The sequence below is a fragment of the Trachypithecus francoisi genome, unplaced genomic scaffold (assembly GCF_009764315.1).
Source record: "Trachypithecus francoisi isolate TF-2019V2 unplaced genomic scaffold, Tfra_2.0 Lachesis_group13, whole genome shotgun sequence".
NCBI lineage: Eukaryota > Metazoa > Chordata > Mammalia > Primates > Cercopithecidae > Trachypithecus > Trachypithecus francoisi.
Window position 1 is genome coordinate 119,518,707 of NW_022681458.1, and position 26,019 is coordinate 119,544,725.

A 26,019-nucleotide genomic window follows, 5' to 3' on the forward strand; every position below is an offset into this window, starting at 1 on the left:
TTTATTGCGTCTATTTGATTCTTCTCTCTTTTCTTTATTAGTCTTGCTAGAAGTCTATCAATTTTGTTGATCTTTTCAAAAAACCAGCTTCTGGATTCACTGATTTTTTGAAGGGATTTTGTGTCTCTATCTCCTTCAGTTCTGCTCTGATCTTAGTTATTTCTTGCCTTCTGCTAGCTTTTGAATGTGTTTGCTCTTGCTTCTCTAGTTCTTTTAATTGTGATGTTAGGGTGTCAATTTTAGATCTTTCCTGCTTTCTCTTGTGGGCATTTAGTGCTATAAATTTCCCTCTACATACTGCTTTAAATGTGTCCGAGAGATTCTGGTATGTTGTGTCTTTGTTCTCATTGGTTTCAAAGAACATCTTTATTTCTGCCTTCATTTTGTTATGTAGCCAGTAGTCATTCAGGAGCAGGTTGTTCAGTTTCCATGTAGTTGAACCGTTTTGAGTGAGTTTCTTAATCCTGAGTTCTAGTTTGATTGCATTGTTGTCTGAGAGACAGTTTGTTATAATTTCTGTTCTTTTACATTTGCTGAGTAGTGCTTTACTTCCAACTATGTGGTCAATGTTGGAATAAGTGCAATGTGGTGCTGAGAAGAATGTATATTCTGTTGATTTGGGGTGGAGAGTTCTGTAGATGTCTATTAGGTCTGCTTGGTGCAGAGCTGAATTCAATTCCTGGATATCCTTGTTAACTTTCTGTCTTGTTGATCTGTCTAATGTTGACAGTGGGGTGTTAAAGTATCCCATTATTATTGAGTGGGACTCCAAGTCCCTTTGTAGGTCTCTAAGGACTTGCTTTATGAATCTGGGTGCTCCTGTATTGGGTACATATATATCTAGGATAGTTACCTCTTCTTGTTGAATTGATCCCTTTACCATTATGTAATGGCCTTCTTTGTCTCTTTTGATCTTTGTTTGTTTAAAGTCTGTTTTATCAGAGACTAGGATTGCAACCCCTGCTTTTTTTGTTCTCCATTTGCTTGGTAGATCTTCCTCCATCCCTTTATTTTGAGCCTATGTAAGTCTCTGCATGTGAGATGGGTCTCCTGAATACAGTACACTGATGGATCTTGACTCTTTATCAAATTTGCCAGTCTGTGTCTTTTAATTGCAGCATTCAGCCCATTTACATTTAAGGTTAATATTGTTATGTGTGAACTTGATCCTGTCATTATGATGTTAGCTGGTTATTTTGCTTCTTAGTTGATGCAGTTTCTTCTTAGCATCAATGGTCTTTACAATTTATCATGTTTTTGCAGTGGCTGGTACCAGTTGTTCCTTTCCATGTTTAGTGCTTCCTTCAGGAGCTCTTGTAAAGCAGGCCTGGTGGTGACAAAATCTCTCAGCATTTGTTTGTCTGTAAAGGATTTCATTTCTCCTTCACTTATGAAGCTTAGTTTGGCTAGATATGAAATTCTGGGTTGAAAATTTTTTTCTTTAAGAATGTTCAATATTGGCTCCCATTCTCTTCTGGCTTGTAGAGTTTCTGCTGAGAGATCTGCTGTTAGTCTGATGGGCTTCCCTTTGTGGGTAACCCGACCTTTCTCTCTGGCTGCCCTTAACATTTTTTCCTTCATTTCAACTTTGGTGAATCTGACAATTATGTGTCTTGGGGTTGCTCTTCTCGAGCAGTATCTGTCTGGCATTCTTTGTATTTCCTGAATTTGAATATTGGCCTGCCTTGCTAGGTTGGGGAAGTTCTCCTGGATAATATCCTGAAGAGTGTTTTCCAAGTTGGTTCCATTCTCCCCGTCACTTTCAGATGTATATTTGGTCTTTTCACATAGTCCCATATTTCTTATTCATTTCTTTTTACTCTTTTTTCTCTAAACTTCTCTTCTCACTTCATTTCATTTCATTTGATCTTCAATCACTGATACCCTTTCTTCCACTTCATCAGATCAGCTACTGAAGCTTCTGCATGCGTCATGTAGTTCTCATGCTATGGTTTTCTGCTCCATCAGGTCATTTAAGGACTTCTCTACATGGTTTCTTCTAGTTAGCTATTTGTTCAATCTTTTTTCAAAGTTTTTAGCTTCTTTGCAATGGGTTCGAACATCCTCCTTTAGCTCAGAGGAATTTGTTATTACTGATCATCTGAAACCTTCTTCTCTCAACTTGTCAAAGTCATTCTCTGTCCAGCTTTGTTCCATTGCTGATGAGAAGCTGTGTTCCTTTGGAGGAGAAGAGGTGCTCTGATTCTTAGAATTTTCAGCTTTTCTCCTCTGGTTTCTCCCTATCTTTGTGGTTTTATCTACCTCTGGTCTTTGATGATGGTGATGTACAGATGGGGTTTTGGTGTGGATGTCCTTTCTGTTTGTTAATTTTCCTTCTAACAGTCAGGACCTTCAGCTGCAGGTCTGTTGGAGTTTGCTGGAGGTCCACTTCAGACCCTGTTTGCCTGGGTATCACCACCAGAGGCTGCAGAACAGCAAATATTGCAGAACGGCAAATGTTGCTGCCTGGTCCTTCCTCTGGAAGCTTCGTCTCAGAGGGGCACCCAACTGTATGAGGTGTCAGTCAGACCCTACTGGGGGCTGTTTCCCAGTTAGGCTACTCGGGGGTCAGGGACCCACTTTAGGAGGCAGTATGTCCGTTCTCAGATCTCAAACTCAATACTGGGAGAATCACTAGTCTCTTCAAAGCTGTCAGACTGGGATGTTTAAGTCTACAGAAGTTTCTACTGCCTTTTGTTCAGCTATGCCCTGCCCCCAGAGGTGGAGTCTACAGAGGCAGGCAGGCCTCCTTGAGCTGTGGTGGGCTCCACCCAGTTCGAGATTCCTGGCCACTTTGTTTACCTACTCAAGCTTCAGCAATGGCAGACACCCCTCCCCCAACCTCGCTGCCACCTTGCAGTTCGATCTCAGACTGCTGTGCTAGCAGTGAGTGAGGCTCCGTGGGTGTGGGGCCCTCCAAGCCAGTCATGGAATATAATCTCCTGGTGTGCTGTTTGCTAAGGCCATTGGAAAAGCACAGTATTAGGGTGGGAGTGTCCCGATTTTCCAGATACCATCTGTCACAGCTTTCCTTTACTAGGAAAGGGAATTCCCTGACCCCTTGCCCTTCCTGGGTGAGGCAATGCCCTGCCCTGCTCCGTGGGCTGCACCCACTGTCTGACAAGCGCCAGTGAGATGAATCCAGTACCTCAGTTGGAAATGCAGAAATCACCTGTCTTCTGCATCACTCATGCTGGGAGCTGCAGACTGGCGCTGTTCCTATTCGGCCATCTTGGAACCTCTCCAAAACTTCATTTCTAGTTTTAAATTTTTTTTTTGAGACTTTCTTAATGACCCATGCATTTTATAGAAATCCTTTTTTAAATATTCCCAATGTTTGGAGATTTTCCTGTTGCCTATCCATTGTTGATTTTTATTTTTATTGCATTATTGCCAAATAACATATTCTGTATGATTTTTTTTTTTTCATTTTGTTGAAATTTGTTTTATGACCTAGGATATGGTCTATTTTGGTGAATGTCCCATGTGTCCTTGAAAAGGATGTACATTCTGCTGTTGCTACCTGGAGTATTCTGTGTGTTCATTAGATACTATCAGTCAGTCATGGTAATGTTTAGTTCTTCAGTAACTTTGCAGAGTTTCTATCAATTTCTGAAAGTGGGTGTTAAAGTCTCTATTATAATTGTGTATTTTCTATTTCTTTTTCCAGTTAAATCAGTTTTTGCTTCATGTATTTGGAAGTTCTATTGTTTGATTTCTTATTTATAGCACATAGTTGGATTATGTTTTTAAATATAGTTTGGCAATATCTGTCCTCTGATTTAGACCATTTATACCAAAAGTAATTATTGATATGTCAGGGCTTAAATTGGCCATCTTACTGTGTGTTATCTTTTCTTTGTTTCCCATTCATATATTTTTCTTTTCTTGCCTTCCTGTGGATTATTTGAACAAGTTTTAGAATTCCATTTTGATTTACTTATAGTGTTTTTTTATTGAATAGTTTTCTTAATGGTTTCTCTACTTATTGCAATATATATATATACAGAACTTATCACAGCCTGACTATTGCAGTATATATACAGAACATATCAACATTTACCATTTTGAGTCAAGTGTAGAAATCTTACTTTCATTTATGTTCTTTAGCCTTCTCCACTTTTTAAATGTAATTGTCATATTTCCATTACATTCACTGAATACCACATCAGGTGGTATAATTTTTGTGTTAAAAATCTAATGTGATTGTTAAAACTTATGAGGAGAAGGATGGTGTAGTATATACCCCTATTTTTACTCATTCTATTATTGTCTTTCTTTTTTGAAATTCTAGTCTGCTACATCATTTCCTTTCTGTTAGGGGAACTTCCTCTAATCATTCTTCAAAGTTAGTTCTCCCACAAAAGATTCTCTTCATTTCTCTTCCTCTGAGAGTGTCTTTATTTCTTGTCCATTCCTGAAGCGTATTTTTATTGGCAATAGAATTCCTGGTTGACAATTCTTTTTTTTCAGAACACAAAATAAGCTGCACCTCTTACGTCTGGTCTCCATAGTTTCTGATGAGAAATTTTCTGTCGTTCAAATTGGTACTCCTGGCCAGGCACCATGGCTCATGCCTGTAGTCCCAGCATTTTACGAGGTTGAGGCAGGCAGATCTCTTGAGGTCAGGAATTCAAGACCAGCCTGGACATCAAAGTGAAACCCCATCTCTACTAAAAATATAAAAATTAGCCAAACGTGGTGGTGTGCACCTGTAATCACAACTACTTGGGAGGCTGAGGCACTAGAATCATTTGAACCTGAGAGATGGAAGTTGAAGTGAGCAGACTTCATGCCACTGTACTCCAACCTTGGTGACAGAGTGAGACATCATCTCAAAAAAAAAAAAAAGTATTCCTTTATAAGTAATGTACCATTTGTCTCTGGCTGCTTTCTAGATTTTTCTTTTTCTTTAGATGTTTAATTTTCTCTGCCTTTTTATGTTTTCAATTTTTTAATTATGATGTGTCTTGATATGGATTTCTTTGAGTTTGTCATGTTTGGGATTTTTACAGTTTCTTTAATCTGCAGGTTTAGATCTTCCACAAAATTTGGGAAATTTTTAGCCATTATTTGCTTAAATATTTTTAAAGCCTCACACTTTTTCTAGAAATTAAATGATATGAATTGTAGGTGTTTTGTTACTGGCTCACAGGTCTCTGAGGCTCTGTTCATGTTTTTTTGTTTGTTTGTTTTCCCAGCTGACTTTCTCTGTTTTTCAGATGTGTAATTTCTATTGTTCTATCATTGAGTCCACTGATTCTTTCCTCTGTCACATATATTACACTATTCAGCTCATCTACTGAGTCTTTTTTCTTTAATTGGTATTTTTTAGTTCAATAGTTTCCATTCAGTTCTTTTTTTATATGTTATAGTTTTTTGGTGAGCTTTTAAAAAATTTGTTTCAAGAATAGTTTTAATTGCTCACTAAGCCATTTTGTTACAGCTGCTTTAAAATTCCTGTGGAATAGTTTTAACATCTGTGTCATCTCAATGCTGGTATCTTGATTGTCTCCTCTCATGTGAGTTGTGATTTTCTCTATTCTTGGTATGATGGGTGATTTTCCATTATATAATAGATGTTTTGTATAGTATGTTGGGAGATTCTGGGTCCTATTTAAAACTTCTATTTTAGTAGACAGTCACATAGTCACACAGTTTAGGTTTATTAGGTAGGTTCCGGCCGACTTGTGTGGGCTACGGTACAATGACAATTTAGTTTTCAGAGTCCTGTCAGTGTTAGTATGGTCCACTTTGTTTATCTGGTGCCATCAGTGTTTTTGCTGGTCCCCACTGGTCTTTCCTGAAGGGCAGAGGCACGTTCCAGTACTGCCTGGTGCTATCAGGTAGGAAGTGAGATACATCAGGCCCAAAGGGAAGACATCACTGCTCTGGGTCTGCTCACCAGGCAGCCCATTGCTAGGGTAGAGTGGGGACTCCTGCTCAATGTCCACTAGTGTTATAGTATGGGAGGAGGACACTCTACCAGCACTACCTACTACCCCAGGAGGTGGCAGACCTGGAAAGACTAGACTTTGTGTGCAGCCTTTTTTTCTTCATTGGGATCTTTTACAGACTTGAAACATTATTTTTATTTCCCTCTGGAGCCACTTTTTCACTGTGAGTCAGACAACAGAGCTGTCAAATCTGAAACCTGCTTGCCTAAAATCCTTGCCCATACTCACCAAGGTTTACTCCAGGGAAGGCCATTCTTATTTACTAGAGGCTGTTTTTATCCTCTCATGTCAAGCAGCTCTTCGTCTTTGGTCAAACCTGATCCAGAATAGATGTTTTCTTTATAGTTTCTTCTACCCTCTAAGAGATGAAATGAACAGTGTAGAGGCTAAAGATTTCATCAGACTCTCCATTTTGTACAGAATGAGTTAGATAGGCCTACAGGCTCAACATTCCCAGTTTCTAAAATACTTTGCCTCTATGCCAGGTGGTAGCTCGGAATTTAAAAAGCATTCTGGGCCTGGATAGCTATCCATGAACTACTGTCACAGCATTACCATACCTCATTTTTTCTCATTGTATCCTTACTCACATGCCTTCCACCATGCTCTGACCATATGGTTTTAAAATATCTGTATTTTTCATGCTTGCTTCAACCTCCGACATCTGTATTACCTGTGTCTCTGAAGGACAGTTTACCTTTCCACTCCCATGGTGTTACGTTTCATAAAATTTAGCGCTGTCCAAAAACAGTGCTGTCCATGACACTGTATTTGCCAATTTGCCATCCACCACCTTGTGTTAAATGTGAGGCTCCCTTCATGTGTTACTCATCTTCATCATGATGGTTGCATGAATACTCGAGGCCCTGAGTTGCATTCCCGATGCTCTTTCAACACTTCTAAACTCTGCACATGTTCAGCACCCAAACCTCTGCAGCCACTCATTCATTCATCTATTCAGTCATCGTCCTCCCAGCATATTGTGTGCCAGATACCATACTGGTGCTGGAATACAGCTCAAAGAGCTTCCAGGCCATTTGGAGAGACAGAGATATAAACATACACAATTCAGGGTGATCAGTGCTATGGAAGAGAGAAACAGAGTGATGTGGGAGAGCTAAGTGGGGTTCCACCCAGCCCAGAAGAACCAGAGAAGGTGTCCTGAAACAGGAAGGGCTCTCTGAACTTCCTAAGGATGAGCAGAAATTAGTCTTGTGAAATGGAAGGAGGAGAGCCAGTATTCAGGGGACATACATTGCCCCAAGTCAGAAAAGTGCCACCAATTGTCATCTGGCCTGGCCATTAGTCAGGACCCATGTGGTGGTGTGACATGGAAGTGCAGCCACAGGAGAGCTGGCCAGAGGGGCTTCAGGTCCCAGGTCGGGAGCAGTGAGCCCCCCACTGATGGGCTGACAGCAGAGAATGACTTGGCCAGGTTATGTGTTGTGGGGCTTACTCAGGCTGCTGTGTGAGCCTGGATTCTGGGGGGCAGGGTGCAGAGGAGACGGGGCACTTCATACTAAACTGAGTATAATCGAGTACCACTAGCTAAAGAACCAACCCACCAACAAAACCACTCCTCTCTATGCTGCCAGAGATACCTCTAGATCATTGTTCATCTGGGCAATTCTCAAGCAGGGCTTCCTGCTGTTCAGGGGTTGGAAGGAATATCAGCAGGGTAAACACAGGAGCTGCAGGTGATAGGAGAAGATCTGGGGTTTAAGTGCATCTGTCACAATAGTTAAAACCCACCTGTCCCTATCACAGAAGCAAATATGGTTGGGCACACAACCCCTTGGGCTGCTTAATTATAATCTCTTTCCCTTTCAGATGTGCCCTTGGAGCCCATTTCAACTGGATCTTTCCTAGAGGCGGTGGTCTGTGCAGGCTAGTGAGGCAAGCTCAGGCCTTTGAGTCAGACCAACCTGGGGTCACATGCCTGCTGTGTCACCTGCCACCTTAACTTTTTAACCCCAGCTCTCTCCTCTGTAAAGGAGCGTAACCATGCCTACCTTGCAGGGTTGCTGCAATGGTTAGAGATGATGTTGGTAAATGCCTGGTGTGGAATAGGTGCTCATTTAATGTGAGTGGTAGGAGCTGCAGGGCCTTCTGCATCTGGGGCCCTCCCTTTAATACACCTAAACAAGACAGAGTAACAACTGACGAAAGGCTAGAGTCAGGACTTCCAGGCAAGAATTATTACAGCCTCCTTTGTAACGTCACAAACTGGAAACAGCTCATCAAAAGGGAAATGTTAGCACGAACTGTGGCTTTTGTGTCTAAGACATATTAGGCAGCTAATCTCTCTCTACAAAGAAAACTAGGAAAATGTCCATGAAAATCTTTCATTGTGAAAAGCAATGTGTGGTATTTTATGTTCTATGAGAGCGTTTGTAAGATTAAAAGAAAAAAAGGCTGTCTCAGACTATATAGGTTTGTAGGATTTCTGAGCAGGACGGATGGGAGGAAGACCATACCCCAGAGTGCTAATAGAGCTTATCTCATTGGGTTAGGACCTTAGGGTGTTGAGGGATGATTATTCACCCTTGTCATGCCCTGTGCATTATTTGATAAAATATATCAAGCATGTTTTGCTTTTATAATTTACAAATCTTAAGAAAAAACAAAAAGACCTAGACATGAATTCCAGATCTGCTTCTTATATCCTAATAAGTTATTTAATTTCTCCAAGCCTCACTACTTGTTTGCTAAGTGGGAACAACCCTCCTCCTCCCAGAGTTTTGAAATTTAAACACATTAATTCATAATTTATTCCACAAATATAGATTGAGAACCCAGCAGGGCCAGACACCATGCTGGGGCTTCAGTGGTGAACAAGGTTGATAAAACACCTTTTCCAGCAAGTGATATATGGCACAGATGTTTGTTTGCCCAGCCACACAGATGAGTGACCAACAGTGGCAATTTTTGCTTTGTGGCAAGAAGGAGGATCGGGGGATGATTTAGGGCTCATGAGCTTTTGGCGTCTTTCCTAGCTGACCTCACAGGGTGCCCCCTGCTCACATGGAGTAGGGCCTAAAGCAGTCGGGGACTCCCTGTGCTGTGCTCTCTGCAGCAGCTACCTTCTGCCTGCCTTGTGTTTCAGATCCAAAGCCCAAGAGGAGAAATGGGGTGAACTTATCCCTGGCTGTGGTGGTCATCTACCTGATCCTGCTCACCGCTGGTGCTGGGCTGCTAGTGGTCCAAGGTAAAGCAGGCTTGGTCCTGTGTAGTCCCTCCTGGGGGAGAGAGGTGACCCAGCTGGGTCCCTCAGGTTGAGTGGAGAGCCTTGAGCCACTGCTCCCATCTGCTGGGAGAGAGTCTCAATCCCTGGCAGCCACAGTGATGAGAGAAGCGAAGAAGGCAGTGTATGTTGTGTGTATGAGTGCATGAGAGAAGGAGAGAGAAACATCGAGAATGCACTTGGGAGCCTATGTGTCTAAGCAGTGAAAGACACAATAATTTCACACAGGATATGCCACACATGTATGACATCTAAGACTCCCACCTCTGAGTGGGAAGCACTTTGCTGATCCAAGTGTCCATTTGAACACGATTTTACTTTTGAAGTAATTCGCAATCTAAAGGTTAGAATCATGAAGTAATTCCATGAGCAGACACTGAAGTCACTCAAGAATGCTGAATGCAAAGTTGTCATAAACACATCATGTGTATATTAAGATCACACACGAATGCTGCTTGCACATATTTAGGTCAGACCAACATGTTAGCTGTCATGCATCCACACCCAGAGCATGCAGGAAGGTCTTAACTGCCTGCAGGTTGGAGATTGATTATGGATGCAGTAGGCACAGCTTTAGGCCATGCAGAAATGTTTTGTGGTTGTGCAATATCATGCCTGAGTGTGGAGCACACATGGTCAAGATGTAGAAAAGGCTCTGTGCTCACGCTGGGTCCTGACAGCACGTGCAATTTGTGTTTACAAATTCAGGGCCCGTAGAAGTTATGCACACACGACACAAGAATGTCAGGGATATGCTCAAATGCCTCAGTCCCTAAAAGAATGCTGTGGGGTGGGGCCCAGTTCTGAATCTGCAGGAGCGGCTCCAGGTCCTGGAGATGTATCTCCTCAATGACACTCTGTCGGCTGAGGACAGCCTACCCTTCTCCTTGCTGCGGTCAACACACTCTGGAGAACACCTGGCTCAGGGTGCATCGAGGCTGCAAGTCCTGCAGTCCCAACTCACCTGGGTCCGTGTCAGCCACGAGCACTTGCTGCAGCGTGTAGACAACTTCACTCAGAACCCAGGTTTGGCCTCCTCCCCTCTGGGTTGGGACTTCTCAACAGAGGTCTGGGAGACAGCCGGATCAGGAACCAGGAAATTAAGGGCTCTGTCCAAGCAAAGTTTGACCTCCAAGAGCCAGGGACTTAGAGCAACAAACTCAATGCCAAGTCTGAACCCAGAGTCCCCAGATGGATCCAGAATGTCTGGGAGGGAGGTAAAACACAGAGCTTAGGGTGGTTCTCTGGACCACTCTTCCACAGCTGACTTACATTGACATGAGGTTGGGGAGAGAGCAACTCAAGCCACCAAACTAGTTCAGACAATATGGGGACTTTGGAGGGAGGAGGACAACCGGACCTGCTGGGGGAAACACAGTGACTTGGGTGGTAGGACTGCAGGCTGGGGAAAACTGAGCCAAGGGTGAAAACCCCGGGAGTGCCCCTTCCCTCATTGCTTTCACGGCCTTGCGGCTTCACCCTCTCCTCTCTCAGGCTGCCCCAAAATGGGAAGAGCCTCGCCCTCAGACAGTTTGGGCAAAACCAGCTGCTGGGTGTGGCCCCACTGTTGTAGGGTTTACCCTGTGACACAGAGCTCCGGCCCCAGCAGGGTTCCTTGTTCTGGGCCCCGTGTGAGCTGAGGCTTAGGAGGGTGACCCCATGGCTGGGTCCTGTGACCAAAGGGTACACCCAGCACAGACCCAGGAGGCAAATCCCTCCAGAGGAGCCTCCCCGGGAGCAAAGATGAAGGCTGAGTGGGGGTGTGAAGAGGGGTAATAGCTGTGGGCAGATGGATGGAGTCCAGGTTCAGACACTCAGACATCATGGGAGTGTCCCTTCCTTGAAATGTGAAGGAGCTCATTTTGACCAACACGAAGGGGTTCTACCTCCTCAGGCTGGTTTGAAGCAACCTCCTTTCCCCACCTCCAAGGCTCCCAGGGATCTACAGGTCTCAGGGTGCAGTCCGCTAGTTACAGCTTAGCATCTGGCTCTTTCCAAGGACTCTTTCCCAAAAAACAGCCAGGTGTTTGGCTCCTGTTGTCCAAACCCCCACAGTCTAATGGAAGTCTCACATGGGAGGGCTCACCCTCTCACTATAGAGCCTGGGCACTCTCAGTTGGGGCTAGGGTCAAGGGTGCTACACAGCTCAGCTGTAGCTCACTCTCCTTCCCTTGCAGGGATGTTTGGAATCAAAGGTGAACAAGGCCCTCCAGGTAAGTTCATTTCCACTGACACCCACACTGCTCTTTCCAGAAAACCTCTCCAGAAGGTTCCCTTGGCCTGTGCCATTCTCAGTCGGGACATCTGACCCCAGCTTACCTTCCCCCGTCCCCACAGCCTCCTTTGCCTTCAGTTGAGTCTCCTCTCTGTTCCTGGACATTAACTGGACTCCCAGTCCCTGGGCTATCATCCCCCTCCTTACTTAAAGTGGCTTCCTCTCTCCACCCCACCCTTCCAAATCTAGCTACCTTCCCAGGCCGGGCCAGGCAGCATTCCAGCTGCCAGGGCAGCCTCTCTCCTGGTCTCCCATAAGCACTCCTTCCAGGTGACTCTTACCTACCACATACATAGCACTTCCCACCAGAGGTGCTGTGCTCATTTCCATGGTGTCTGACTCCTCTCTCCTACAGGGCAGTAACGATGGGAGGCAGGTGTCATGGAGACACAGGCTGTGCAGTTAGGCCGACTTGAGTTCTAATCCTGGGTCTGGGGCTTACTGGCTGTGTGACTCTGGGTCGGTTGCTTACGTTTTCTGGATCCTCAGCCACTCACCTGTGTAGGAAGCAGTGGAGGTAATCTGACTCACCTCACGGAGTTGCTGTAGGACTCAAGTGAGATGCTGTGCAAAAGCTGTCTGACAATGGCATGTGCTCTCTGAGGACAAGGCTATGGCTTGTTTGCCTTTTCTTCCCTCCTCAACCCACATGTGTTGTGTTGCACACACGCTTCACTCACAGCCCTGTTCCATTTCATCAGCTGAGTGGTTGAAATTTCCACCTAAGGATAAATATACATGCCATTTTCAGAACAGAATGCTTTGGTCCCATAATATTTCAAGGACAGCCCAGATTACACTATTGACCGGGGAGAGTTTTGAGGCAGCCTTGCATAATGATGGAAGCAGGGACTGGGGAGACCTACAGAAAATCCTGGATCTGCCCCTGTAAACTAGGTGGCCTTGAGCAAATCACCTAACGTTTCTGAGCTCTATATCCTCCCCTATAAGATGGAGATAATGGTAGGACCTCCTAGGATTAGCGTCAGGATAAAACAATAAATGTAACCTCTTAGTCGAGTGCCCAGCAGAGAGCAAGTACTCAATGATGTTCTTGTCTTCGTCATTATTATGACTATTATTTGCTCTTGTTATTATGGTTGTTATTCTGTTATTCTTGAGAAGACTAAATGCTAATGCTAGGAGAGCCTCCAGCCTGATGAATGCTGGCTCCTCTCCTTCAAGGAGGGGCAGTTTCAACAATTTCAATTGCTTTTGCGGACAGAATCAATGCTTAAACTTTTTCTCAACCCATTGGGTTCAGTACAACCTTCAAAATCTGCCTGTCACCCACCCTAGGCACAGTGCTGCCCACCTCAACCCAGAGCACAGAACATGGGCTCCCTCTGGCTCTCTCTTTCTCTGTAGGAATATAGATGTGCGTACATAGAGAAAAACTGCAACTCTCTCTCCTCATGTCTCCCTCTCTCTCTCTCTGAATATAGATGTGTGTACACAGAGAAAATCTCCAACTCTGTCTCTCCATGTCTCTCTCTCTCTCTGTGTATGAATATAGATGTATGCACACAAAGAAAACCTCCAACTCTCTCCATGTCTCTCTCTCTGTCTCTCTCTTTCTGAATATAGATATATGTACATAGAGAAAAATCTCCAGCTCTCTCTCCATGTCTCCCTCTCTCTCTCTCTCTCTGAATATAGATGTGTGTACACAGAGAAAATCTCCAACTCTGTCTCTCCCTCTCTCTCTCTCTCTCTCTGTATGAATATAGATGTGTGTACATAAAGAAAACCTCCAACTCTCTCTCTCCATGTCTCTCTCTCTGTCTCTCTCTCTTTCTGAATATAGATATATGTACATAGAGAAAAATCTCCAACTCTCTCTCTCCATGTCTCCCTCTCTCTCTCTCTGAATATGCATGTATGTACATAGGGAAAAATCTCCAACTCTGTCTGTCTCTCTGAATATACATGTATACACATAGAGAAAATCTCCAACTGTCTCTCTCCATGTCTCCCTCTCTCTCTCTCTCTCTGAATATAGATGTGTGTACATAGAGAAAATCTCCAACTGTCTCTCTCCATGTCTTTCTCAGTCTCTCTCTGCCTCTGACTTCTGTCTGTCTCTCTCTTCCCATTCTTTCTTTTTGTGCCCAGAAACCAGAGACAGGAAACTTCTTCCAGCAGCTGGGGCTATAGAGTTCTCGGCTCCTCCTCAGGCACTACGTGCCTCTCCAGATCCCTGCCCATCGCCCTTTCCCACCCAGGGAGGCTGTGTTCTCTCCCCTTCCCCATGGCTTGCCTTGCCTGATCAGGGCTCCCGGTTGGTTCCTTGGCTGAAAAGGCCCCAGTGACAAATAAGTGGGCAGGGGAGGAGGGCTGGGTGTGGAACCCAGAAGTCATGGTCTCGCTGGAGGCAGCCTGCCTGTGGAACTGCCTTCCCATGCAGGCTGCCTGGAACACAGTCAGGGGAACTGCTCCTCAGCCAAGCTTCAGGAAGAGGACTGCAAAACCCACCTGTCTCTCTGTTTCTCTCCCCTATCAATCCTGGACTCCTTTCCTTCCTCCCAACAAATATCTATTGAAAGTTCCATGAGGATGAGAAGTCGCCATAGGCATTGGGGTTCCAGACATGAAGAAGACAGACAAGGCCCTGCCCTCGTGAGCCTTCCTGTTTAGGAGGCAACCAATTTGGAGCCTGATGCAGTCACAGCCCTGGCCACTGCTCTGAAAGGATGGGGCAGTTCCCTGGGTAAGAAGGCAGAGAGCTAGCCTGAGCTACCTGCAGGCAAGGCAGAGAGAGCTATGTGTGCAAAGGCCCTTAGGTCAGGACGGAGCTTAGTGAGTCAAAGACCACAGAGAAAGAAAGTTCATGTGTCTGAAGCACAAGAGCAACAGGATGGTGCAGGGAGATGAGCCTACGGAGGGGCAGGGATGAGGTAGGCCCTGAGGGTGCCCCTAGATAAGCACAAGCACTTTGCTTTAGGGTTTGTTGACTGATCACACTAACCCCAAGCAACTGTTGGGGTTCAGAGACACATGGACTCACTCAAGATGATGCAGGCAGGTTTGGAGAAGCAGAATTAGAGTCCTGAGCCTGAGCCCTATCCCTATCCCTGCCCCCGGGGGACCAGGCCACCACAGTGGAGCCAGAACAGCTTGCACTGCTTTTCCTGAGAAGGGATGGTAGAGGTTCTGACACTAATGGGCACAGGATCCTAGGAGCTTACCCTGAAAATCCTCTTCTAGCCTGGGAGTAATGGGGCACTTTCCCTCAGAAGTGCTAGAGGCAGAAACCTCCAGCTTTGATCACCCAGGAAGAGGGACAGCTCTGCAGAGGAGGGTTCTTATCTCTGGCATCGTGGGGTCTCTGAGGTTCCTGTCCCTTCCCTTTGGCCAACAGTAAGAGCCCATTTCACGGGGTTTCTTCCATGCGCCATGGCCTCTGCAGTCCTCCCGAAGACCCTGTAGGGTGGATGTGCTATTCTCATGTACAGAACAAGAAACCAACCAGGGCTAGGCCAAGTGAAGACCCCTATCCAGGTCACGCCGCTCATCAGTGGAAGCAGATGTCAAATCCTGAAATGATTCTCTCTCCAGAGACACAGCCAAAAGGGATCCCTTGCTGAAGTGAGAGGTTCTAGTCACCAGTTGAAACTCCATCCTTCCAGCCTTGTATATATAAAATGATAGGACATGTGGATCCCACACATTGGATGGGATTCTACTTTGAAATAGAAAGCACATCACAGGCTTCTCCGCCACAGTGGCTTGGCAGTGGTGCAGGCTTTGCCCTGGGGAGACCTGGAATCTGTGGTCACACTCTAAAGGTGAGATCTCAGGCAAGACCTGGGCATCTCAGAACATCACTGCCCACCTTGGCAATGGGGACAGGGAGCCCTGTATGCCCCCTCTGATTGTTGTGAGATTCCAGTGAAACTCCATCTGCAAAGTGGTCCTTGGAAATGGTAGAGAATCATGTGAGTTCTAGAAATTATAGGCTCCATTTATCCAGAGCTTGCCTTGTATGTTTTCCATGATTGTCCCCACATGGTAACCTCAGGACATCCATGCATAACTAGTACACTAATTCCATCTTACTGATGAGGGAGCTGAGGCTCAAAACGATGATGTAACTTGCAGAAGGTCACCCAGCTAAAGGGGCAGTGCTAATACCTGCCCCCAGGACTGTTTGACTCAGTGTCTCTCTTTCGCTTTCTAGACCATGGGTTTCTTGCAGGAGGAACTCTGTCTTCTTTCCTTCTTTCCACACAGTTGGCTCATCTCCAGGCTCAGTGAACGTTTGTTGAATGAATCACCATGTGAGTGATTGCATGGCGTTGTTGCCTGATCCTGTTGGCTGACTCATTAGTGTCTCTGCTTCTCTTCCTCAGGTCTTCAAGGTCACAAGGGGGCCATGGGCATGCCTGGTGCCCCTGGCCCACCGGGGCCACCTGCTGAGAAGGGAGCCAAGGGGGCTGCGGGACAAGATGGAGCAACAGGTACAGGTCTTTTCCTGTTGACCCTTAATCGTTTTCCTCCTCCTTCTTTGGCTTCACTCTGAATTCCCTTTCCCTTCCAGGCCCACCGGGACCCCAGGGCCCACCGGGAGTCAAGGGAGAGGCGGGTGAGTAGGTGCCAGGTGTGTGCCCAGAAATACACAGCAAGCTTCTTAGAATGACTGCCGCGGGTTGCAGACTCAGCCCCACTCTAGAGTCTGGACCTCTGAGGGGTCTGTAGGTGAAGGGAGGTCTGGTGGGAGACCCCAGAGGGGCTGAGAGGCTGGGAAGCACCCTTTCTGGTGGCCAGAGTAGGGCCCTCAGGGGCAGGTATGGCTAGATGGCCTTCATCCTGGGTGGGGCTGGTGGGTGTGACTCCTACCCGCTCCTCTGTGTGAGAATGTAAGTCTGCCAGTGCCATTTCGGAAAGTTGGCCTCCTTGGTCCAACAGGAACTCTGTTTTCAGGCACATGCACCTCCACTTTGGACTAGCTCTGTGCCCTTGGGAATGTTTCCTGATGTTCCCAAAGAAACTGAGCCTCAGTTTCTTTTTCTGTGATTGGGGAAGAGAGGGCTGCAGAGGGCTGCCAGGGGCAGGGGTGATTAGAGACAATGACCCAAAGCTCATGATTGCTCCTGGGAAAATATTAGTTTCCATTTTTTTAAACTGTTGCCTAATTCTGCCCAGCCATCTTATTAATATAATTGGGTTCACGGGGCCCAGTCAGAGAATGGGGGACCCAGAGCTGTCCCTCCCCAGGGACAAACCCAAACATTGGTTTTCCATTCCACTCTGCTCCCATCCACCCTTCATTCAGAACCTCCGTCTTACAAATTCCCCAAGGGGTCCAGGCTGCTGGGATGTGAAGATGCAAAGACATTAAGACCTTTGCTAGACAAAGGGCAGACGAGAGGATTTACAAGGGAGTTGGGAGTAAACAAAGCAGGGCTCTAAGCTGCCAGGCTGCTGAGGCAGAAAGAAAACACCACCAGTTACAAGAAAGGAAACTTTTTAGAAGGGAGAATCCTCCAGAAATTGATTTTGGGAAGGAATTTAATAGAAGGGTCCCCAAAGAGCCTATTGATCTGTGTCCAGCAGGGGGTTTTCTGAGGAGGGCTTAAGGGGGGAGGATAGGCAGACCATAAGAAGGAAGGTTTATGGTGCAGTCAGAGGTGTGCACATACATTCACACCACACATACTCACACTCATGTCTGAGGGCACATCTGTGCACATACTCGCATTCTCACACTCACGCACAAACATAATCACACTCATGCACACACATGCACTCACATACACCCATATACTCATGCACATATATACACTCACATACACGCATATACTCATGCACACACATGCACTCATACACACACATATACTCATGCACACCCGTGTCTGAGCACACATCCCTGTGCATATTTGCATTCTTACACTTGCACAAGTACAATCACACTTGGGCACATATGCATATGCTCACACACATTTGCAGACATTCACACCCTCCATGCATACACACTCACACTCAGCCTGTGGGGGCTTGAGCAGAGCAAGCTCACTCAGAGGGGACTGGGTCTCCCTCCATCCTCTTTCCTCTGAGAGAGAGGGACTCAGGCTAGGTGCCTGAAACTCACCAGAGTGGAGCCACTGAGGCTGACTTGAAGGAAAAGCCAGAAGCCTGAGGAGCTCAGTCATTTACTTCAAGAAGGAATAGAGTTGGAGCCTCCCCTTCTCTTTAGGACTCTGATAGGCAGGCACATCACACAGCCCTGACAGAGGGATCAGAGCAGGACTGTGCAATCACTAGCACTAAAACCAGGCAACCCCTTCTTCAGCCCAAATCCTCTGGAACCCACATACTGAAACAGATCCACAAAGCAGGCTGTTGTGCTTCCATAGAGAGTGTGGAGTCCAGAGCCCATCTGCACCTTCTGCTTGGGCCCCACTGGTGTTCTCAGGAAAAGCTTTTGTAATTCAGCAACTCACTAAGAGACTCTCTATATACACCTGCCTCCTCTCACTCCTCTCATTCCCATTGTTTTCCACTTTGCCTCCTGGATCCCTCAATTTGCCCTCATACTCTTACCGTTTCTCTCCCCAACAGATCCCTCCCTGCCCCTGCACCAGCCCCAGGAACACCCAGCACCTCCAGTCTGTACTCCACATGCTAGCCTTGGATACCTGGGCCACATGGGTGGGAATCACCATTCTCAATTCCATTTTTGTCTTAGAGCACTAATTATGCATCTGCTGAAGACCAGGTAGTCATTACCAGCCCCATTTTACAGATGAGAAAATTGAGGTGCAGAATACTTAAGTGTCTTTTCCAGGGTCATCCAGTTTGGGGAGTGACAGAGCTACAATTCAAACACACTTGCCTGACTCTAAAGCCTTTCCTGCACTGCCATGCAGGACATATTCCCAGGTGCTGTTCCGGACCTTTGGGAAGAGAGCTGTCTTAGCTTGTTTTGTGTCGCTATTACAGAATACCTGAGACTGGGTAATTCACACAGGATAGACGCTCATGATTCTGCAGGCTGGGAAGTTCAAGATTGAGAAGCTCCCTCTGGCAGCTTCTGGTGGGGGCCTTGTGTTGAGTCAAAACGTGGTGGAGAAATGGAACTAGCTCTCTTGGTAACTAATCCAGTCCCACAAGAATGAGAACTCACTCCATCTTGCCAGATGGGATTAATGTCTTCATAAGGGATCTGCCTCTATGACCCAAACACCTTCCCACTAGGACCTGTTGCATTGAGGACCAGTCTGCCAATACACGAACTTTTGAGGGACGCTTTCAAACCATAGCAAGAGCAAACGCTGCCTGGAACTGCCAGGGACTCTGCTGTTTGTGTTTGTGCAATCGTGTGTGTGTGTGAGAGAGAGAAAGAGAGAGCGAGAGAGCAAGAGAGAGAGAGAAAGAGAGAGATCTCCTTCTGGGCACCTTGCCCAACTAAGCGGATCTAGAATGTCAGCTAATTAAAGACATTTTAGACAGTCTCAGGTCACAGCAACTGAGCTCTTTTTCCCTTCCTCACAGGCCTCCAAGGACCTCAGGGTGCTCCAGGGAAGCAAGGAGCCACTGGTAACTTGTGCTTGCTCTGCTAGGGACAAATGATGCCTTGCCTGAGGCACTGAGGCAGTTCTCCCTGACCTCTCTCCACAGCCCCACCCCAGCCCCAGAAGGTTACCGCCCGCCCTACAGTCCTCTTCTCTTGAGTCTTGCCACACCTCTTCAAGACCACCCAAGAAATGAGCTAGCACATCCCCCAAAAGAAATCCGGGGGTCCCATTCCCTTCTCTCCCAAACGCTTCCTGCCCCTTTGCCTCTAGTAGCCTGTCCCCAAAAGGATAGTGGGAGCCCACCTCACCAGCCGTTCTCTTTGCAGGCACTCCAGGACCCCAAGGAGAGAAGGGCAGCAAAGGAGATGGGGGTCTCATTGGCCCAAAAGGGGAAACTGGAACTAAGGGAGACAAAGGAGACCTGGGCCTCCCAGGTGAGGGCCGTATTGGGGGTGTTGGTGCTTGTCAGGAGGCCTGAGGGAACTGGGGCCTGACCTCTGTCCCATTGGGTCTATTCAGTGCCGAGGGCAGGGCAGTGCTCTGTCTATGGGAACCTCTGGAGCACCACACGTGGTCTCTTCTTCCCGAGTGAGCAAAGAGATGCAATGTGAGAGGGAGAACAATGTCATTCCAGGCATGACTATGGCAAGTCGGGGCACAGGCAGTGCTACGAGCTCAGAGAGGAAGCCGAGGGGATGAGGAGGGTGGGCCTGCACTGGGCCTCGGGAAGCGGGGCAGACTGACTGGCGGCAAGGGCAAGAGGGTTGATTCCAGGAGGGAGACCCCAGGCAGCCAGAATCCCCCACTGACTGAGGGTGCTATCTCTAGAACAGTGTTCCTCAAGCCATGGGCCAATATGATAAGAGCTGTTTGGGTGCTTGCTTAAAATGCAGGGAGGGCTCGAGGGTCTGTTTCAAATGCTCTGGACGGTTTTGACCTTGAAGGTCTGGGCACCAAACTCGGAGAAACACTGGCTTAGGGGCTCTGGACTTGACTGAGCAGGCCACGCTCTCCACCTCTCAGCCTCCTGCAGCCATCGGGGAGGCTCTGCAGTGAATGGCAGATAGTGAGGATTGTGGGGCCAGGTGGGCTTGGTTCCCATCCCTCCTCTGCACCTGGTCACCTGTGTGACTAAGGCAATACTTCACCCTTCTGAGCTTTAATGTTCTCATTTTAGAAAAGAATGGTAATTAAATTAGGCCGGCGCGGTGGCTCACACCTGTAATCCCAGCACTTTGGGAGGCCGAGACGGGCGGATCACGAGGTCGGGAGATCGAGACCATCCTGGCTTACATGGTGAAACCCCGTCTCTACTAAAAAATACAAAAAAACTAGCCGGGTGCGGTGGCGGGCGCCTGTAGTCCCAGCTACTCAGGAGGCTGAGCCAGGAGAATGGTGTAAACCTGGGAGGCGGAGCTTGCAGTGAGCTGAGATCCGGCCACAGCACTACAGCCTGGGCGACAGAGCGAGACTCTGTCTCAAAAAAAAAAAAAAAAAAAAGAAAGAAAAGAATGGTAATTAAATTAAAATAATAATTAAATTAGACGTATTTTACAAGACAGTAATAAGGGTTAGAGACCATGCCTTCAAACTGTCTGCCACATGATAGGCATTAAATATCTGATAACTAGTAATAGGCATCAAATACGTGATAGCTAGTAATAGTAATAGTAGTAGTAGTAGTAGTAATAGTAGTAGTAGTAGCAGTAGTAGTAGTAGTAGCAGTAGTAGTAGTTATCCCATAAGGTAGAAAGGGAAGGACTTCAGTTTCAAGATCAGGCAGACCTGGGTTCTGATACGGCTCACTAACTGTGTGACCTTGGGCAAATGACTTAACCTCTCTTAGCCTCAATTTACTCACCTAGAAAAGGGGACTAATAATAATACAAACCTTTAATGAGGATGAATTACTGCAGGAATATAAGACATATGAGATGTGTACCACTGTACCTGGCACATGGGAATTCCTTACAAAAAACTGGGAAGGCTTGCCCTCAAGATGACAGCCCTTAGCAGGGATGTGTTAACCATCCTCAAATATTCAAAGGGCATTTGTGGGAAAGAAAATGGTCTTGCCCAGGGTGGTGCCCAGCAGAAGAATAAGGACCAAGGAACCAATGGACTAAGGTTTCAGGAGGACCAACTGTGCTAAGGCAAGGGAGGAAGAATGATTCAGAACCTGATGAACTGGGTGGGCATTGGTCTTAGCGGGAAGCTGACTGCTGGGATGGGAGGAGGGGCTGCAGAATTCTCCTAGGCTGGGCTGATGGGGGATACTGGCACAGGAAGATGGTTGGGCAGTTGACCTCTGAGGATCCTTCCAAAGCTGGAACAACATACTTCTCTCTATAGATGGGAAAGGGAAACCCAGACTTTCTCAAAGTGGTCCCACCAGCCCCAGAGAAGGGGCCACAGCTAGGTCTTTGCCCACTGAGTCTGAGTTATGCTGCTTCCCAACCACACTGTCACAGAGGCAAGCATAGAATCCACACCAAGACTCAGGCCTGGAAACGCTGTGGTCAGTGAAGAGAAAGGCAGCAGTTTGAGTTCTTCAAAAATCAGGACTCTGGCCCACTCCTCCTCTTCCCAAATTTCATTTCCCAAGATCATGAGATCTCTCTTACCCATGGCTTGCTCAAACTACTGCCAGTGGCTGGGCTGCGCAAACCAAGGGAGACCTGACCCCAATAGTGCTGAGATTTTACCTATTCTCTTCCTGCTAGTAGACAGATAAGCCACCAACTTGAAGTCCCAGGGGACAAGCCTATTTTCCTCACCATACTACTTAGCTACAGTTGGAAAGTTCTGAAGTCAGAGGCAGCTGTGCTACCTTGGCTAGAGCCAGAGTGTGGTCCTCTGACTGATGTGATACTGCCCTCTTCCCAAAGCCATCCCCTTTGCTGGGGAGTGGAAGTTATAGCAATGCAGATGCAGGCCCAGACCATTCTGAAGAAACCTCATGTGGCCCAGCAATGCTGTAACTTGATGGTCCTGGCCCACAGCAAAAAAGGCACCAACAGATTCCTCCAGGGAAACAGTTCTCAGTGCTTTCTAACAGGTGCCGTTGGCCCCTTCTCTAGAGTGGACACTCTGAATGGCCAAGAACAGCCTTCTCTGCTTTTTGCCCCTCCAGCTGTTATAGGACGGCTCAGTCACAACCAAGTTCCTTAGGATTGCTTTGTCTTCCTCAAGGAGCAGCCACCCTTCAAGTATTCAGCCATCTCAAGGGGTCTGATTCATGAGCCTCACAACTCGTGAATTCACAGCACTCAATGCCAAGACCCAGGGCTCTCCCTTCTTCCTCACCTCTTCAGAGCTCTCTGCCCCCTTTTCTAAGTCACTGGAGAGAAAGCTGGTGTCATGCCTGAGTCCTCCCCGGCTTCAGAATTATCAAAATCACAGAATGGAGCAATAAATGCCTTTTAACAAAATTGCCTCCCAATAAGCCTTTTTGAAAGCCTAAAAGGTTGTGTTGAAGTGAGATGTTCCTCTTTAGACCTTTGCCCACTCTCCCCAACCCCAGGGGAGTGGAGTTGAGCACAGACACCCAGCTGATGGTGGGACTTTGGCAGCCTACCAGTAGTATCCTGCATTGAGTGGCTGGCAAGGTCCAGGCAGTCCACCTCTAAACAAAAGAAGTCGCAGAGCCCTACCCCGGTGAGGAGCCTCTGTCAATTGATATGCACCAGGCACTAGCAAGAGAGGAGGGAGCGACAGAGGACTCAGAAGGGGACAGCCTAGGATGAGCTCTGAATTCTGATGATAAGTGGAAAATTTGAAATCTTGGGTACCAGGAAAGCCCATGTCTGAAGTGCTGGCAGGAATATGAGCTGTTGCAATGTTTTTCTGTCTATTGATGCCTCAAAGTTGCTATTCTCAGCATTTGGGATCTGCTTTTTGGAATACTCAGGTTTCAATTTTTGAAGTGAATTCAAATAATTGCCAAAATGCAGACACTAAAATGAGCCAGACAGTGCTGGTCGAGCCTGGGCTATTGTCCCTCCCAAGGGGACCAGGGTTTTCTGTTGACTGTCAGCCATACCAGGTCACCTCACCAGATTTTCATGAGTTTCTTCCTTGTCTCTGGGGCAAAGTGGTGCGCTCCTTGGGAGCAGTGGTCATATCTTCCACTCGTGGGCACCAAGTAGGAGCCCAAGGAGTTTAGGATTCGGGATTTCAGTGGAATGGGAAGTGTCGGAGGAGGACATGGTGGCCTGATTGGCGTTCCTCCCACAGCTAACTGAGACTTTTTGGTTTTTCAGGAAGCAAAGGCGACAAGGGCATGAAAGGAGATGCAGGGGTCATGGGGCCTCCTGGAGCCCACGGGAGTAAAGGTGACTCCGGGAGGCCAGGCTCACCAGGTAAGAGAGCACGTGGTCACATCCATTGACCTGTAGGTATTTCTTTTTTTTTTTTTTTTCTGGCTGGCTGAGCCAAAGGGAGAAAAAAAATTCCTAAAAGCTCTTTTTCATCTTAGGTTTGGCTGGTTTTCCTGGAGCTAAAGGAGATCCAGGTAAGAACTACAGGAATCTTGGCGTCATCCCAGCTACCACTGTCCCTGGCAGAGTGAAGCTGGGGACCTGGCTCCACATCTTTTGCTTCATTGTAGTGTTCACCCAGAGCACCTGGGGTTTCTTGAAAACCTGGCCCTGACTAACAGGAACAGAGCAGCCAGCGGGAGGCAGGCCTCGCTGATGTTTCTTTCTAGACTTCACCCCACTTTGCCACCCATGGCATGGAGTTAGACAGTCACACCCAGAGCTCCTAGTAAGTCCATAAGTCCCAAACCCTGCAGATGGAAAAGATCAGTAAGTTGCTGAGAATAATTTTCCTACTACTAAGAGGGCTAGCTCATGGCTTCTAAAGAGAGGTGTTAAATCTGCCAAGAGGACTTTAAGGTGTTAAGAGGTACATGTCTCACTGCTGAGAACAGAAGCACCAGGGGTTGGGGCAGCTGGGCCCTCTGCCAACCACCACAGCCTGGCAGTCACTACTTTCCTTTCAGGACAACCTGGACCACAGGGTGTTCCAGGCCCTCCTGGTGCAGTGGGACAGCCAGGTGCCAAGGGCGAGCCTGGCAGTGCTGGCTCCCGTGGGCTAACAGGTGAGATCCTGGGTCCCGTGGCGAGCACAGAGAGTGATGTGTGAAAACCTGCCTAGTCCAGCCCTTATGCCCTCTGTGGTGTCTGTTGTCCAGGACTTCCAGGGAGCCCCGGGAGTCCAGGAGCCGCGGGCCTGAAAGGAAGCAAAGGGGACACAGGTAACAGAGGCTGCGGTGGGTGAGTAGGTGGGCTTGCTGGGTGGCAGGATGGATAGGGAGAAACACTGCCTCCTGTTAGGCCCACGGAGGAGGCAGAGGGTCTTCTGTGCCTTGGCCTCTGAGGTTCCTGGTTATGGACGGCAGTTGCCCCTGCCAGGACCACTTAAGCCCAAGGGCCTAGAGCTGTTCTTTCTCTTCTCGTGGCTCATGAAAGGCCTTGAATGCCATGACCAAACCTCCAACATCAGGGAGGAGAGCAAAGCACCTTGCCCATAGCATCTCCCTGGTCTGCCTCCCAGCTGTATGTTTCTGCTCTCTCCTGCTGACCCTTCATTGGGACCCCCACGAGGAGTCCAGGAGTCTGGATTCAGGCTGGAGGATCCAGAAAACTCTTCTTCCACATTTTCCTAAGGGAGCAGCCTGGGAGCACTGACCCACACTAGCCTAACTCACAAAGATGAGTTTATACCATAATGCCAACCAAATCTAGGTTATATACCATCATGTCTATTTAGTCTAGGTTGTAAACCATTGTACCAATATAGTCTACTTTATAAGCCAGTTTGGTCCAGTCGCAGTGTGCTCACTTGGTCTAGAAAGTCCAAACTACTATCACAATGCCCTTTCTGCCCTCAGACATGCAGGGTATTGCAGTGAACACAGAGACTGTTGCCAGATGGTGTGGGCACACTCTGATTGGGTATTTCTATGGAGAACCGTTGCATACATTGGAAAGCCAGGAGCAGGCAGGAGGGGCTATGGGGAAGGCAGGGTTATGATGTAAAGCTGCATGTCTGCCAAGGACATCTGTAGACAGTCTGCCTCCACCCCGTCCTCTGCCCGAGAAGAAGGTCATGCTTGTGTCGGACAACCTGGATGCCCTCACCCCCTGTGCTGTGCTAGAGACTCACACTGGGACCTGGTCCTCCACGGTTCTAATCCATTGATTGATTCATTCATCACCACCTCCTGGCAAACCTTGGACCCTGGGCCTGAACTTTTGGGTTTTTTTGAAAGCTGTCGGGAGCCATGGCAAGGGCAGCTTTTACACCCTCTCTGTCTAGTCCCACAGCAGTTGTGTTTTTTATGGATGGTGTGTCGATATGGGAGGATCCCTGCTATCTGATCCCATGTGGATGCCACCTGAAGGCCACCAGCAAGGTCTCACCATGGGAAAGTTTCCATCTGGGTATGGTTGTCAGACGTCCTGGCTTGTTCACTGTCCATTCTGATCTGATATTTCCATCTTCGCTGGTCCCCGGTCTCAGAGTCCATCTGACTCTGAGACCTGAGGCTCTCTTGCCCCTGAAACTTCTGTGTGGTTTCATGGAGATGATTGCTTTAATCTCTCGGTTGTAAATGGTAGCCACCCTCTGTCCCCACCCCGACTGCCAGACTAATGTTTCTTGACTAACTAAGAGTATCGGAGGTAAAACATGATTTTACCCACAGGAGCACTGTGATCACCCTCCAAGCCCCAAGCCTGGGTCTCCCACAGTCTGAGGGTAGGGAATCCTGCCCTGCCCTTTGCGATTTGCAGAACAAAAGCAGCTCCTGCTAATGAGCATCTTCTTGACACCCAGTGGGACAAGCACTCTCCGTAGCGCAACTTTACAGTCAAACAGCCATTAAGAGATACAGCCAGGCTCAAATCTAGGCCCATACAAGACAAAGCTTGGGGTCTTATTAGTACAATCTATCATGAGGTCTTCCTCCCCAGCCCCACCATCAGGGCGTGCTGATGAGTGACACCTCCTCCCTTCATC

At 47.4% G+C, this 26,019-nt stretch overlaps 1 protein-coding gene across 3 annotated transcripts in view; it reads left to right on the top strand.

Moving 5' to 3' along the window:
• Positions 1–26,019, top strand: part of MARCO (macrophage receptor with collagenous structure) — a 60,066-nt gene that overhangs the window by 23,779 nt on the left and 10,268 nt on the right. For 2 of the 3 annotated variants that reach the window (XM_033231736.1, XM_033231737.1), the window contains exons 2-12: positions 9,064–9,165; positions 10,003–10,227; positions 11,379–11,414; positions 15,829–15,936; positions 16,017–16,061; positions 18,971–19,015; positions 19,320–19,427; positions 23,256–23,354; positions 23,471–23,506; positions 23,999–24,097; positions 24,191–24,253. In XM_033231736.1, the coding sequence (XP_033087627.1) occupies positions 9,064–9,165; positions 10,003–10,227; positions 11,379–11,414; positions 15,829–15,936; positions 16,017–16,061; positions 18,971–19,015; positions 19,320–19,427; positions 23,256–23,354; positions 23,471–23,506; positions 23,999–24,097; positions 24,191–24,253 (966 nt within the window). The remainder of the gene's footprint in view (positions 1–9,063; positions 9,166–10,002; positions 10,228–11,378; positions 11,415–15,828; positions 15,937–16,016; positions 16,062–18,970; positions 19,016–19,319; positions 19,428–23,255; positions 23,355–23,470; positions 23,507–23,998; positions 24,098–24,190; positions 24,254–26,019) is intronic. The other variant, XM_033231738.1, reaches the window with a different exon arrangement.